The sequence below is a fragment of the Saccopteryx leptura genome, chromosome 1 (assembly GCF_036850995.1).
Source record: "Saccopteryx leptura isolate mSacLep1 chromosome 1, mSacLep1_pri_phased_curated, whole genome shotgun sequence".
In the NCBI taxonomy this organism is placed as follows: domain Eukaryota; kingdom Metazoa; phylum Chordata; class Mammalia; order Chiroptera; family Emballonuridae; genus Saccopteryx; species Saccopteryx leptura.
The window spans coordinates 211735443-211750331 of record NC_089503.1 but is presented as its reverse complement, the minus strand read 5'-3'; the positions used below and the strand labels follow the sequence as shown (position 1 = coordinate 211750331).

At 45.3% G+C, this 14889-nt stretch overlaps 1 protein-coding gene across 2 annotated transcripts in view; it reads left to right on the top strand.

Moving 5' to 3' along the window:
* TBC1D9 (TBC1 domain family member 9) overlaps positions 1-14889 on the top strand; it is a 100395-nt gene that overhangs the window by 66246 nt on the left and 19260 nt on the right. For both annotated transcript variants that reach the window (XM_066385530.1, XM_066385534.1), the window contains exons 9-15: positions 55-205; positions 2333-2547; positions 4667-4784; positions 6142-6427; positions 7095-7224; positions 14541-14639; positions 14811-14879. In XM_066385530.1, the coding sequence (XP_066241627.1) occupies positions 55-205; positions 2333-2547; positions 4667-4784; positions 6142-6427; positions 7095-7224; positions 14541-14639; positions 14811-14879 (1068 nt within the window). The remainder of the gene's footprint in view (positions 1-54; positions 206-2332; positions 2548-4666; positions 4785-6141; positions 6428-7094; positions 7225-14540; positions 14640-14810; positions 14880-14889) is intronic.

Here is a 14889-nt window from a genome sequence, read left to right as displayed (position 1 = left end):
TCACCAACCTCGAGGTACTTCGGGGATGTAGTCATGCGTGATTCTCTCTTTCAGGCCAAGGAGTTTCTGAAAGAGCAAGCCTGGAAGATCCACTTTGCCGAGTACGGACAAGGGATCTGCATGTACCGCACGGAGAAGACACGAGAGCTGGTGCTGAAGGGCATCCCAGAGAGCATGCGCGGCGAGCTGTGGCTGCTGCTCTCAGGTGCGGCGGGCCGGATAGGGCAGTGGTTCCGGGGTCCGCGGCTTCCCCTCACCCTTCCTCATGCTCCAGGGCTCTCTCAGATATGCAACCCCCAGCGCAGAGCTAAATGTCTTCTCCTCGCCAGAGCGTTGAAGTCCCCCGAATAAAAATAACAGGACACATATCCAGCCGCCCAAATGTCAAAGCCACCACCTCCGAGTCCTGATAACCCCTTGTTTACTTACCAACATTATTTAGGGAAAAAGAGAACTTGAAGGACTAGAGCATCATTCTCTGTGACTTAGGGAGTCCTTTTCCCTTCCCAGCTGTTGTCAGCTTCGTTGACTTTGTTGAAGTGTGGCACGTGGTCAGAGCAGTCGTCGGGGGCAGAGAGAGGGAGGAAGTGGGAGGAGTATGGAAGTCTTGTCCTTGAACTTGGCCACCGCCTGGGTTCACTGGTTGGCACTGGAGGTGAAGAGGAGAGACCTGAGTCTGCTCTGGAACCAGGAGCTTATACAGATCATACTTGCGCCTCAAGCTGGAGATATCAGGAAGGACAGAGTGGACACATCATGGACGCGTGGGAAGATGTGTCCACCTTACTGGTCCACAAGGCATGCTCTGGCCAGAACATAACGCCCTCAGGTCACACCTTGGAGCCCTGCATCAGACCCCAGAAGTCCTCCAAGCCCCTTCCTGGTAGCCTAGTCCTTCACGGACACTGGGCCTTCCTTCAGCCGCCACCAGTCTTCAATCTGTACATCAGCTGCTCTACTCGGGTAGAGGCCTGAAATGTAATCATTATAATAGGTGGATGTGAATATTTTTATTTGAACCCAAGATGGTCCAACTCTAGTGCTGTTATTAAAGCCTTTCATTAAAAAAAATAACATTAAAATTAAAAGTTTCCAGATTCATAGGAAAGCCTTAAAAAAAAACAACTCTCATAGCTCTTCCTAAAGTCAGGTGTGAATGCCAAAGGCCCGTAGTGAGATGTTATTAACATCTCAGAAGTAGGGTGATAGAATTCTGAAGAATAATTGGTTTTAGCTGTTTTACATGAAACTAGTTTGTCCTATCCTCATTTACAAGCCTTGGTTTTCATATTTCTTAAGTAGACCAGCCATAGCTTCTTCATTAGAAACCCAGTTTGAGTCAATGTCTGTCTAATTACAAGTCCAGCCAGAAATGATCCTTACTGTCCAGTCTTCTGTCTTCCTTGTGTTTGGTGAACTGGTCACCCTGACCATCTGATTCAGATCGCTGACAGATTAAATACACACGTGTATCTATGTGTATGCTTATATACACACACATTATATAGTATATATGTGTGTATATATTTTGTATGTATTTATATTATGTATGTTTATATAGTTAATACATATATATTATATAACTTACTGGAAAGTGTAATTTATACTTATATTTATATATTATGTTTAGGTTTAGTTATTTGTATACAGAGTTTTTCTACCTGCAAGAATAACCAGACCTCTTAACCTGGACCTCTCTCAGCCCCCCTGCCCCCCCCCACGCCCTGAGGGCTGCCCTCCACAGCAGTCCACCACTGCTGGGCATACCCTCACCACCCCTGCTGTTTGACCGCCCCCCACATGTTCTATTAGCCCCTCTCCATATGGCTTTCTGTCCTTCAATATGGCTTTTGAAGCCCTTCAGAGCTTACATTTCAGCAGTTTGCAAACTTGTTTTGGGAGGAAAATCTCCTTCCTCAGGCAAAAGCAGAAGGAAAACCCCAATGCGGTGAAAGAGGAGCCGCTTTGTGTGGAAGGAGGGCTGGGGCCCAGACGGCTCCGTCTGACTACCTCCCTCCTCTGCTCACTGGCGACCCCTCACGGTGGTCTTCGGAAGTTGCTGGGAACACTGTTCTTCAGCTTGGAGGCCTCCGCCTTGGGAGGCCTTTTTAAATGGCATCTCCCTGTGCAGCTGAGACAGAAAGAGGCCTATCTAAATGACTCCGGCTAGCCGTGATTGCAGCACACCACATTATCTGTGGGACTTCACGGTTATTTTGCAAGTGTCCTTTGAGTGGTCAGGAAAGTGAAGAGGTCTGATGGGTAAGTTGAGGCTGCAGACCAAGGGCAGGGCCTCCGTGTTTTGATGTGCTGTCTGTTGGGTATCTCCCAGGGGCCATCAACGAGAAGGCCACGCACCCTGGGTACTACGGAGACCTGGTGGAGAAGTCCATGGGGAAGTACAATCTGGCCACAGAGGAGATTGAGAGGGATTTGCACCGCTCCCTGCCGGAACACCCCGCTTTCCAGAATGAGATGGGTATTGCTGCTCTGAGGAGAGTCCTAACAGCCTATGCGTTCCGGAACCCGAACATAGGGTATTGCCAGGTGTGCATCCAGGTGCTTTGTGCTCATAATTGTTTTACTAGCTGGGAAATAAGAAGACGAAAGACTTTATGGTCATCAGAACTCTCACTTCACTCCGCCAGGGTTTCTTGACCTCGGCGCTGTGAGCATTGTGGACTGGACAGTTCTTTGTGTAGGGCTGTCCTGTGCTTTTTAGGATGTTTCATAACATTCCTGTTTAATAAAATGTTGAATAGCATCTACCCAGTAAATGCCAGTGGACCCTCCCAATCATGACAACCTGAATGTCTCTAGACACTGCCCGATGTCCGCTGCGGAGTGAAACCCCCCGGTGAGAACCACTGCACTGAGCAGAGGAGCCAGGAGACAAGGGTTGCCCTTACCAGAGTCACCGCCATCTAGCGGGGTGACCTCAGAGCCCCTGGGGGTCACTCTCTGGTCTCCCCTCGTCGTGGGGTAACAGAGCACCCTGAGCACTAGGGCATTACTTCTGCATCCTAGGTCCCACCGTGCTCCTCCTCCGCAGCCTCCTAAGCAGTGATGTCCTTGAGACTAGAACTTCTATATGTGATAGATAGATTTTAATACACATTAAAATAAAGCTAAGTTGGATATTTAAAAAGTGCTTCCCCATATACCAACTAAAATTATCTCTAGTACATATGTCACAATTGGGTAAGCTACAGATGATGTGACCTTAATGTGGCCACCCAGCTAAAAGCTACAGGCTTAATTCCTCTACACACACACACACACACACACACACACACACACACACACACAGTGCAAGTCTCCTTGTACCACATTATTTTCTCTATTTGATAGCGCAATTTAAATATACCAAAAAAATGATTAACCTTCACATTTTAATCTTTCTGACACCAACATTTAAGCCTGTGAACCTGACTGGTGGTGGCGCATGAATAATGTCAGCCTGGGACGCTGAGGTCCCAGGATTGAAACCCTGAGGTTGCTGGCTTGAGCTTGGGATCATCGACATGACCCCGTGGTTGCTGGCTTGAAGCCCAAGGTCACTGGCTTGAGAAAGGGGTCACTAGCACGGCTGGAGCCCCTCCAGTCAAGGCACATATGTGAAAGCAATCACTGAACAACTAAAGTGCCACAGCTGTGAGTAGATGCTTCTCCTCTCTCTCACTTCCTGTGTGTCTTTCTGTCTCTCTCAAAATAAATAAATAAAATAAGCCCTGTACAAACTTGTCACCACCTGTGTTCCCCCTTCCCACTCCCCAGTACCTAGTTCAGAGACTGTTAACAAAGTTGACCTTTAAAAAAACTTACCTTGATTGGATGACTAAGAAGCCAACAAGGATCATGATCATGTCATATACTGGAACCATTTGGTTAATTCTTAAAAGTTATTTTAGTAATGATTTAATTTGGGAAACTATTGAGTAAGCGTTACTACAGGAAAGAGCCTATTAGACCAAAATTCCTTTTTTGATGTTGATATTGTAGAAATCTGCTGAACAACTACTGGTTTCTGGAAGATCAAAGAAGTACAGAAATTAGTTGGCTTCTGCTCTACAGGAGTTCAATTTATCTTTTGATCTTCCTCTTTTTAATTAAAAGGGCTATTAAAGTAATTGAGCCTATGTCTGCTTATGAGCTATCTGATAATATCTTTTAATAAAGGAGGTTACTTTAGAATTTAAGTCACTAGTACTTATCACTGCCTTCCTTATCCAGATGGAAATAAGCGGCTGGGGCCCTGAGTTTAAAGGTTTCATTGTGCTCTGAGAAGAGCCACGTGTACCTGGTTATTAAACCCATTAGGATAAATTCTAAAGGAAATCTGTACCTCACTGAATTAAGGATTAAGACACAAATTTCAGCAAGTTAAAAGCTTTCTCAAATAACCTTTGGACAAAGTGTTTGAAGGAGGGTTTGCCTGTCTCCCACCGTGGTGGCTATTGGTGTTCCTGAAGACCCTTAGTTACTGGCTAGGGCTCAGTGGTTTCACATTTTTAAAGGGCTGTAAACAAAACAAAATGCAAAGAATTATGTGTGTGGCTTGCAAAGCCTTTAAGTATTTTTATTTATCTGGCCTCCGTCATTTTTTATGCTAGCAGATTGCTTATTAGTGAGCAGGTGTGTGCTGACGTTCCTTTCACTTGTGCAGGCCATGAACATTGTCACGTCAGTGCTGCTGCTGTATGCCAAAGAGGAGGAGGCTTTCTGGCTGCTCGTGGCTCTGTGTGAACGCATGCTCCCTGACTACTACAACACCCGAGTTGTTGGTACGTGGGGATGCACGTCACGTTTTGATCCATCTCTCATCAAGATGTGAATAGAGCCCCAATACCAGCTGGAACACCAATTCCAGTCCCCAGTTAGCCAGAAGAGTCTCAGACGACTCTAGTTTTCCACACTGGAAAGGAGAGGGCTTGACTCAATATACTTATGTCCAAGGGAGCCCATAGGACCTGAGAGCATCCCTGTGTGTCCCTGATACAAAAATTATTTCAGAAAACATTTGAGGTGGGTGCCACTCTGTGAGCCGCGAGAACTACACTAAGGTCACTGACCATCAACCCAAAAGGTTTGACAAAGAATTATTTCACGAAGAGGATAGAATCTATAGAAAGCAGAAATATCCAAAAAAGGGTTCCCTGGGGTGGACAAAAGAGCATAGAATGGCTTATCCAGAAATGAAGTTTCTACGGCATTTTTCCCCAGCACTGATTTCATTGCAAAGCAAACAACAATCGTGAGTATTTCAACAAAATGTTGTGGTTACTCCCCACAAGTGTTAGGCATTCATGTTGGCGGGACAAGCTTTTTGTTGCTCGTACAGTAAAATGTGTGCTTTATGCCTTACTCTCATGTTCTATCTTCATTTCTAAACTTTTGCACCCTAATCTGAATCACTGACAATATTCTCCAGAAATGTAAGTTGATCATGAATGTGTGCAGCTGGCTGGCATACTTTTTAGTTTTAAAGAAGCTAGTTATTTAAAAAAGAATTTCTGCGTGGGAACCATACATCCAAAAGAGCGATTTAAAAAAATAAATAAGAGTTTTCCAAGAAATGGAACTGCTTAGGTATACATTTTATACCTAACCAAAAATGTTGCCAGCGAAATAATTGATTGTATGTATTCAGTCTTTGTAAACTGACTTTCTCAATAACTCTCATGGTTGTCGTATTGCTTTTTATGGTGGGGAAAGCAGGACAGGAAGACCCCAGAGAGGGAAGATGCAGGCTGAACTAATCTGGTGACTGGACTGTGTTGACACCTTGGTCTATCTATCACAGTAACTAGTAACATTGAAACATAGCAGCATGCAACATAGTAACACGTAACATAGTGACTAGTCACCTAGGAACTAATAACATAGTAGCTAGTAACATAGAAACATCCTAACATGTAATATAGTAACTGTAGCATAGTGACTGGTAGTAGTAACCAGTAACATAGTGACATGGTAACATAGTAACTAGTAACATAGTAACAGTGAAACAGTTAGAGAAGGGAACAGAGCTCTGTTTCAGTAGCAGTTCTGAACTGCATTATTTTAGTCAAGCCATTCACTTGGGTGCATTAGTAAGAAGTATAGGGGTTCACCCAGAGCCCTGTGTCTACCCCGCTGCAGGTGCACTGGTGGACCAGGGTGTCTTCGAGGAACTGGCGCGAGACTACGTCCCCCAGCTCTATGACTGCATGCAGGACCTGGGTGTGATTTCCACCATCTCCCTGTCTTGGTTCCTCACCCTGTTTCTGAGCGTGATGCCCTTTGAAAGTGCAGTCGTGGTTGTCGACTGTTTCTTCTATGAAGGAATCAAGGTGATCTTCCAGCTGGCCCTGGCTGTGCTGGATGCAAATGTGGACAAACTGTTGAACTGTAAGGACGACGGGGAGGCCATGACTGTTTTGGGAAGGTAAAGTACTGAGGCTTCTTGAAAACCAGGTTCTTGGCCCTGGCTGGTTGGCTCAGTGGTAGAGCATCAGCCCGGCATGTGGTGGTCCTGTGTGCTAGTCCCGGGTTCAATTCCCAGTCAGGGCACACCGGAGAAGTGACCATCTGCTTCTCCACCCCTCTTCTTTCTCTCTCTCTCTCCCCCTTCTCCCCTCCTGTAGCCATGGCTCATTCAAGCAAGTTGGGCCTGAGCACTGAGGATGGCACCAAGGCCTGGCCTTAGGTGCTAAAATAGCTCGGTTGCTGAGCAACAGAGCAAGGGCCCAGATGGGCAGAGCATCACCCCCTAGTGGGCTTGCCAGGTGGATCCTGGTTGAGGCGCATGCGGGAGTCTCTCTACCTCCCCACCTGTCACTTAAAAATGAAAACAGGAAAAGGGAAAAAAAGAAAACCGAGTTCTTCCCTGGACTTCCATCTGTCTGCTGGGTTTCATCGTGCCCACTTCTCTCAGTGGCTGAGGGTTTAATTTCATAGGCTTTGTTTTTAGAAGTTAAGGGAGTTTCATTCTGGTTTTAAGGGAATTCTAGTCTTCTGTTTTCAAGTGCAGAGTTTGCAGAAAATATGTGGAGAACTGTGATGGGAGAATTCCAGCTTCGCCTCCAGTGACGTCTGATGTGTTTTTCTTGCAGGTATTTAGACAGTGTGACCAATAAAGACAGCACCCTGCCGCCCATTCCTCACCTGCACTCCCTGCTCAGTGATGATGTGGAGCCTTACCCCGAGGTGGACATCTTCAGACTCATCAGAACTTCCTACGAGGTAGATCATGTTTGCTGGCTCGGTGTCACAGACCCCTGAGAATGCTAGGCAGGGCTTGGCTGGACATGTGCCACACTCTTCTCTTGCTGACCCCTGGGTGTACCTGCTGCCTTTTACCTGCTCAGAACTAGTTGCAGGAGCAAGTAGCTATCGACCAGCTGACACGAGCTGTGGAGATGGACTCTGAATGGGGCCCATGACGTCTGGGTGTCACTAAATGGCATGACAAGCTCTCGCTCTCTAGTTCTTTACTATGCCCAGTCTGAAACCTGATCGAGTAGCGACTCAGATTCAACTCTGGGTGGCCTGAGACGGGGCTGGCCTGGGGAGGCTGCCCTGCACAAACCAGTCCCTTCCTGTTCTTGTGACAAGTGCTCAGGGCTTCTCTGAGGTGGATAAGCCGATCCTCTTCAGCCCAAGGCACGTTGAGTACCCTGCACCATCCGAGAGAAGAGCCGGCCTACAACTCCTCTGGAATTGCTTAGCCCAGTGGGGGAGGCTGCTTTCTGGGCCAGCGTGACCCTCAGTCTGGTCTTGAATCTCAAAGTAGCGCTTCTCAGGGTGTCAGAACCACAGGACCATGTGTCTCATAGCATTCGGTGGTTTGTGGAGCCCCAAGGACTCGGTGCCCATAACTCCTCGTGAGATTGTCTTCATTTCCCAATCTTTAGCTTTGCAAACATTTACAGAAATGATCGTTAAGAAAGAGCGTGAGTGTTCTGCTGAGCACACTCTGCCTGCTACAGTGCTTTAGGATGACATGACGGGTGATTGTCAGCACTCCAGCTTGCAACAACCTGGAGAAGAGACATAGTGAGGCATAGGCTGAGGTCAAGAAGTCTTTCTTGGAGTCAAGAAATTGGTGTTTATTTTTATTTATTTATTTACTTTTTAATAGTATGGATCTAGAAGCCTTTTCAGAAATGATTGTCCTTAACTACTAATGGGAGGGCGACTGTTAATTTATTATTTTAAAATGTTCACTGACACTCTGTGTATATTAAAAACAAAACATTTTTAGTATGTCTTAGAATCATAAAAGTAATGCACCTTTATTATAAAAAATGTAGGAACTATGAGAAAATATGAAGAAAAATACATCCTATATCTTATGAGCATTTATTTCACCATATTTCCCTCAAGTATGTTTTGTTTTGTTGATTTGTTTTTTAGCGAGAGAGACAGGGACAGACAGGGACAGACAGACTAGAAGGGAGAGAGATGAGAAGCATCAATGCATCTTAGTTGTTCATTGATTGCTTTTTCATATTTGCTTTGATCTAGGGGCCTCCAACCAAGCCAGTGACCCCTTGCTCAAGCCAGTGACCTAAGGCTTGAGCCAGTGACTTTGGGCTTCACATCAGTGACCTTTGGGCTCAAGCCAGCAACCATGGGGTCTTGTCTGTGACCCCACACTCCATCCAGCAACCCCACAACCCCACACTCAAGCTGGATGAGCCCGTGCTCAAGCTGGCAACCTTAGGGTTTTGAACCTGGGTCCTCAGCATCCTAGGCCAGTGCTCTATCCACTGTGCCACCACCTGGTCAGGCTTCTTGAGTTGTTTTTACATTTGTAGTATACACTGAAAAAGTAAGTCCCTACTAAAAAGGGCTTTGCAACATTCCAATTTTATGTAAAATATATATGAGCATTCCCTAATATATTAAATATTGTCCAATGGCATGGTTTTAATAGATTCTTAGTATTCTCCTTTAATGTGAGTTACCAAAATTTATTTAGCTGATTCCCTTTTGTTGGACACTGGTTGCTTCCAAACTTTCAGTATTCAATGGCAAACATATGGTATTGTATATGTATCATATGATATGTATTATGTGATAAACTTATACACAAATATCATATCTCTGATTATTTTCTTAGAGTCCATTCTTAGGAAGAGATTTACAGCGGTAGCTCAAAAAGTATAAATTATTTCCAAGCTCTTCACATACACTGTCCAAGTTTCAGGGAGATTGTCCCAATTTATATTCCCACTAATAGTGACTGGATGTGGCTGTTTCACTTCCCTCTCCTCAACACTGGTTATTATCACAATGCGTTTTTTAAAAAGGTCACAGCCCTACGACTTTTTAGTAGTACTCTATTGGAAATTGTGGATGATTATTTGTCCAGAGAAAGAGCCCATGTGATTAAAAGCAATCTTTTTTTTTTTTTTTTTCATTTACCTGTGGATTGTTTTTCTAAAGGCAACTTCTGAAACCTTTATGGTTAAGAGAATTCTGAATCAAAGTAATAAAGCTTAGTGTGTGGATACTCAGCTTTATTCTTGACAGCAGTCAAGCTAACATGCTGACATCAGTACTAGGCCCATTTGTAATGGGAAAGAGAATGGAGACGAGACCAAGGGCTGGTTTCTATTTACATCCCCGGGTGGCTGAGCCCTGTGCAGGCCCTTAGGCTGCCTAACACCTTATCACAGGACAGTGCAGTCTCCTGCCTCTGCCTGGGAGACAGCCCCTTTCGTTTATGTCAAAGCCTGCATTACCTGGTCTTGCCATGCACGCTGACTGCTTTTATTTATTTATTTATTTATTTTCTCTGCTTAGTGTCACCTCCTGCTCTTAAATGTCCAGTGGCTCTCCAATGCTTTACAGGTCTCCATAGTAAAGAACACCATACACCCCTGCTTATCTTTATCTTTTTTCCCCCTCCTAACCTTTGGATGACTGGTTCTCAATCCTTTAAAAATGACTTTAAGGCCTGACCTGTGGTGGCGCAGTGAATAGCCTGGAACACTGAGGTCACTGGTTCGATCCCTGGGCTTGCCCGGTCAAGGCACATACAGAAAGCAACTACTGCAAGTAGACATTTTCTGCTTCTCCCCCCTCTTTCTCACTCTCCCTATCTCTCTAAAAATCAATCAATAAAAAAAAATTTTTTTAATTACTTTAAAACATTTTTAAGCTGCTCTTTTAAAAATATAAATTCCTAGGCTCCATTGCAGACCAACTTAATCTGATTCTCTGTCATGAGACCCAAGAATCAGTGTTTTTAAAAAGTTCTGCAGCTGCTTCCAGTGCCCGGGGAGGGCTGAGAACCACTGCCTAGTTGTAGAATGGGGCCACGCGTTGCCGAGCCGACGGTCACCTGGTTAGGACCTGGTGTGACACCAGAGTGTTCTGAGGCTCGCGATGCGTTTCTTTCTGAACTTCAGGAGAATTAGCCTGGAAGTAGAGAGGTAGGAGAAATACCGGAAGCCCATTCAGCTTTGAGGTCTGGTCCAGCGCTCCCCAGCTGTTGGGAGGTTGCTCTGATACATTGATCCAGTTCCTCCTGGTGAGTAGAGGTGATAACTTTATTCATGAATGCCACAAAAGGAAAAATCTTGTTCATGGTATGCCCTCCCCAGCCCCTACTGGAAGGGATTGTAGAGATAGTGACAGTTTTCCTCTGTGTGGGACTCGTGGGTGAGGCTGCGCCATCTCGTAGAGTTATCCAGAAGTAAAAGACTAAGAAGTCACAGCCTCAAACTGGACTCAGGCACCGAGATGACCTTTAGGGGCACATTAATTTACAGCAGGCATATGGCCACCACAGTTTCCTGTGTTCAGGACGATTCAGTCCAGTAGGTTTCATCCGAGAAGTGTTAAGCTGGAAAAAGATGTGACTCATAAAACGCAAGGAGGACTTTGTGCAGAAGGACAAACAGTTATGAAAGTTCAAAATAATGTGTCAGGTGTATGAATAATGACCATGATGGCTACCACCTGGAGAGCCTGCCCTTTGTGGGGTAGACTGCTCGGTGGGGGTCTGCCCACACAGTCCCGCCAGGTAAACATTAACCCTGTTTAAAGCAGAAAGGTAAGTTGAGAGAGGTTGAGCTAGTTTTTCCAAGCCACATACTTAGAAAGTGGCAGTCAGGATCCAAATAAGAGCTCGCGAGCATTACAGCCAGAGCCGAGGGAGGTTTCCTGAGTAGAAGGAGATGGGTAGAGATCTAGAGACTGAGCCTCAGTGTTCCCCAAGGTTTCGAGGTGGAGAGGACGTGCAGAGAGACAGCAAAGAAGTGGCCAGCGGAGTATAGAGAGAACCAGGACAAGGAGACTGAGTGACATGAAAGCGTGCACACTTATGCCCAGCACTAGAATAAACAGTGTAGAAGTGTTGGCTCTTATGTTCTGTTGGAATACAAGCTAGACTGTTGTCACAACAGATCCAAGCTAGAGTTAAATAACATAGACACTTGTTTTTCTATTGCTTTTCAGTCTCCATCAGTTATTCAGGCTGGTTATAGAGCTCAGTGGCATCAGGGACCCAGGCTTTCTCTCACCCCCTCTTGAAGTATGTGTACACCCCACAGGCAGAGGGCCAGGGTGGCTCTGCTCCTTTCCTTTTGAGGGCCATTGTCATAAAACATCTACTCAGGTCCTGTTGGCCAGAATCTTGTTACCTGGCCACAGAGGGCTACGAGGGAGGCTGGAGAGTTTGTTGAACATCCAGGTGCTCAGAGCTGAACGTCTGAGTTACGTAGATGAAGGGAGAACAGATAGATACTGGGACGCTCCTGCCAGTGAGGTGGCAACCATGAAGCGTCACTCACGTTCTACTCAGCTGGGTGATGCTGGCTCTCATTCCGTAATCTCAGAAAGGCTGTGTTCTCTCTGTCTGCTGCCGATACTGTTCTTGAACCGAAAGGGACGTTCTCAACTCCCTGATTGTCGCTCACTTTTCAGATGGCTTCACCATTGTCTGTCTTAAAAAGGTTATGCCATAACTTCAAAATCACTCTTAAAAAAACACAGCGCAAAGCACTTTTATTGTGAAATAATTGTGGATCCTCAGGAGGTAGCAGGGAAAGGAACAGGGACGGGATCTATCTGCACCTTCCCCTCCAGCCCCTCCTCACCCTGCTCATATCCCAAATAACCACCATGCGGAATCAGCATAAGAACTTGACACTGACACAATCCACACAGTTTATTCAGGTTTTCCAGTTATACACACACTTTGTGTGTGTGTGTGTATGTAGTTGATGCAGCTGTGTCACATGCAGAGCCTTGCACAACCACCCCCACAGCCAGGACACTTGGCTGAGCCGTCCCCAAAGGTGATTCCCTGTGATCCCTTCAGAGCCCCACCGTCCTCTTTCCCACCATTGCTAATCCTGGCAGCCACTAATCTGATCGCCACTCTGTGACTATGTCATTTCACGATTGTTACATAAATATCATGCAAAATATATCTTTTTTGGATCTTTTTTATTTTTGGTAATGAAAGAGACAGAGAGAGGGACAGATAGGGACAGACAAGAAGGAAGAGAGATGAGAAACATCAGTACTTCTTTGCGGCACCTTATTTGTTCATTGATTGCTTTCTCATACGTGCCTTGACCAGGGGGGCTACAGCCGAGGCCCTTGCTCAAGCCAGGGCCTTGGGCTCAAGCCAGTGACCATGGGGTCATGTCTATGATCCTACGTTCAAGCCAGTGACCCAGTGCTCAAGCTGGGGAGCCCATGCTAAAGCCAGATGAGCCCACACTCAAGCCAGCAACTTCTGGGTTTCAAAAACCTGGGTCCTCTTCACCCCAGGCTGATGCTCTCTATCTGCTGTGCCACTACCTGGTCAGGCGGGCTCTTTTTTCATCCAGCATAAGTTCTTTCAAGTTCATCCCAGTCATTGTATATATCAATAGCTGGGTTTTTTCCTTTAATTTCTGAATAGTATCCCATGGTATATGTATACCAACACACTGGCTTTAAACCTTCTGTTTAACATACCTGTGTAATTATTACCCAGGTTAATGCAAGTACCCCATAAATGCCCTTTCCAACCAAGATTAATATACTTCTGACTTTTTTATTATTATTATTGAGAGGAGAGGAGAAGAGACAGACTCCTGCATGCATCCTGACTGGGATCCACCTGGCAAGCCCACTAGAGGGTGATGCTCTGCCCATTGCTGAGCAACCTAGCTCTTCTTAGCACCTGAGGTGGAGGCCATGGAATCATCCTCAGTGCCCAGAGCCAACTCGCTCCAATTGAGCCATGGCGGCAGGAAGGGGAGAGAGAGAAAAAAAAACAAGAAGGGGTGGAAAAGCAGATGGGTTCTTCTCCTGTGTGCCCTGACTGGAAATTGAACCCAGGACATCCACACGCCAGGCCAGTGCTCTACCACTGAGACAACTGGCCAGGGCAATGTTTAACACCATAGATCAGTTTTGCTTGGTTTTGAACTTCATGTAAATAAAATTATACAGCATATTGTGTTTTGGTTCTGGTTTATTTTGCTCAGCATTATGATTGTGAGATTTTCTCCAAATTGTTCATTTTCCTTGCTGCTTAGTGGTTTATTATGTGACAGTACCATAATTTACTGATCTATACTACTGTTAGTGAGCATTTGAGTGGTTACTTGCTTTTGGCTAACAGTGGCACTATGAATATTCTAGTATCGGGGGGGTGGTAAAAGAATATGCACTTTTTTTATATAGTTAGGGAGAGGCATTTCTGGGTCATAGGTATACCTTTGACCAGATTTAATAGCTAGTGCCAGGTAGGCTTCCAGAATGGTTGTGCCAATTGCTACTCTAAGCAGCCACATACGAGAGTTTTGGTTGTACCACACCCTTGCCAACACTTGATATTGTCTATCAACTTTTTCCTTTAGCTTTTAAATGTCTTTACCCATTGCATCTTTTGCTTCCGTGGATTAAGCTTCATGCTTTAAGCTGAATTTCTTTGTTTTTCTTCTGCACCACTAAGAGGTGATATCTTACATATTCCTTGTCTACCTTCAGGTTGGAAAACTCACTTGGTTTTTGAAATTGAATTCAACATACATCCAGGCAACACTAGGCATTTCAGAGTTTGAAAAGAAAGCTAGCTCACCGTGTCGCCCTCCAGAGCAAACACTGTGGGTGTCTGGACCAGGATAAATGCTCTTTGAACTAAGATAAGGAGCAGGGAGCCTCACACCAGTGTTTCTTCCAGAGTTCCAGTCTAATTAACCTTAGATACTTCCTCTTTCCTTGACAAGAAAATTCTTCTTTTAAAGCATTTTTCGTACATAATGGCTCTCATAGCCTTATTTAGCCTCTTGTCTTCCCCCATGAACTGTGGATTTGAGGAAGACTCATCAGCTTTGAAATTTGGTTCAATAGTTAAGAAGTTTGAGAATCTCCTGTTGTTTATAGTTGTTAAATGGCGTCAGTGTAAATCAAGGCAATGTCGTAAATAAAGGTATAGTCTTGCATGCCTGTGCGGTGACAAGAAATTTCTCATATGTATCAGCCCTGCAGACATGACACTGTGCTTCAACGGAGTCCTGAGAAGTGCCAATCTCGCTCTCTTGCAGAAATTTGGAACTATCCGGGCGGATCTGATTGAGCAGATGAGATTCAAACAGAGGCTGAAGGTGATCCAGACCCTGGAGGACACCACGAAACGGAATGTGGTAAGTCCTGGAGAAACAGTGCGGCCACCTTGTCCCTCACCCCTTCCCCGCACGCCCACTGCGCCTCCAGTCCTGCCTGGCGCATGGGCGGTGACTTAGGAGAACAGCAGGAACTTTCCCAAGGTGACATTTTTGAGATTGTGGAATTCATTGTGTTTATTATTTTTATAGGTGCGAACCATTGTGACAGAAACTTCCTTTACCATTGATGAGCTAGAAGAACTTTATGCTCTTTTCAAGGTGGGTCTCA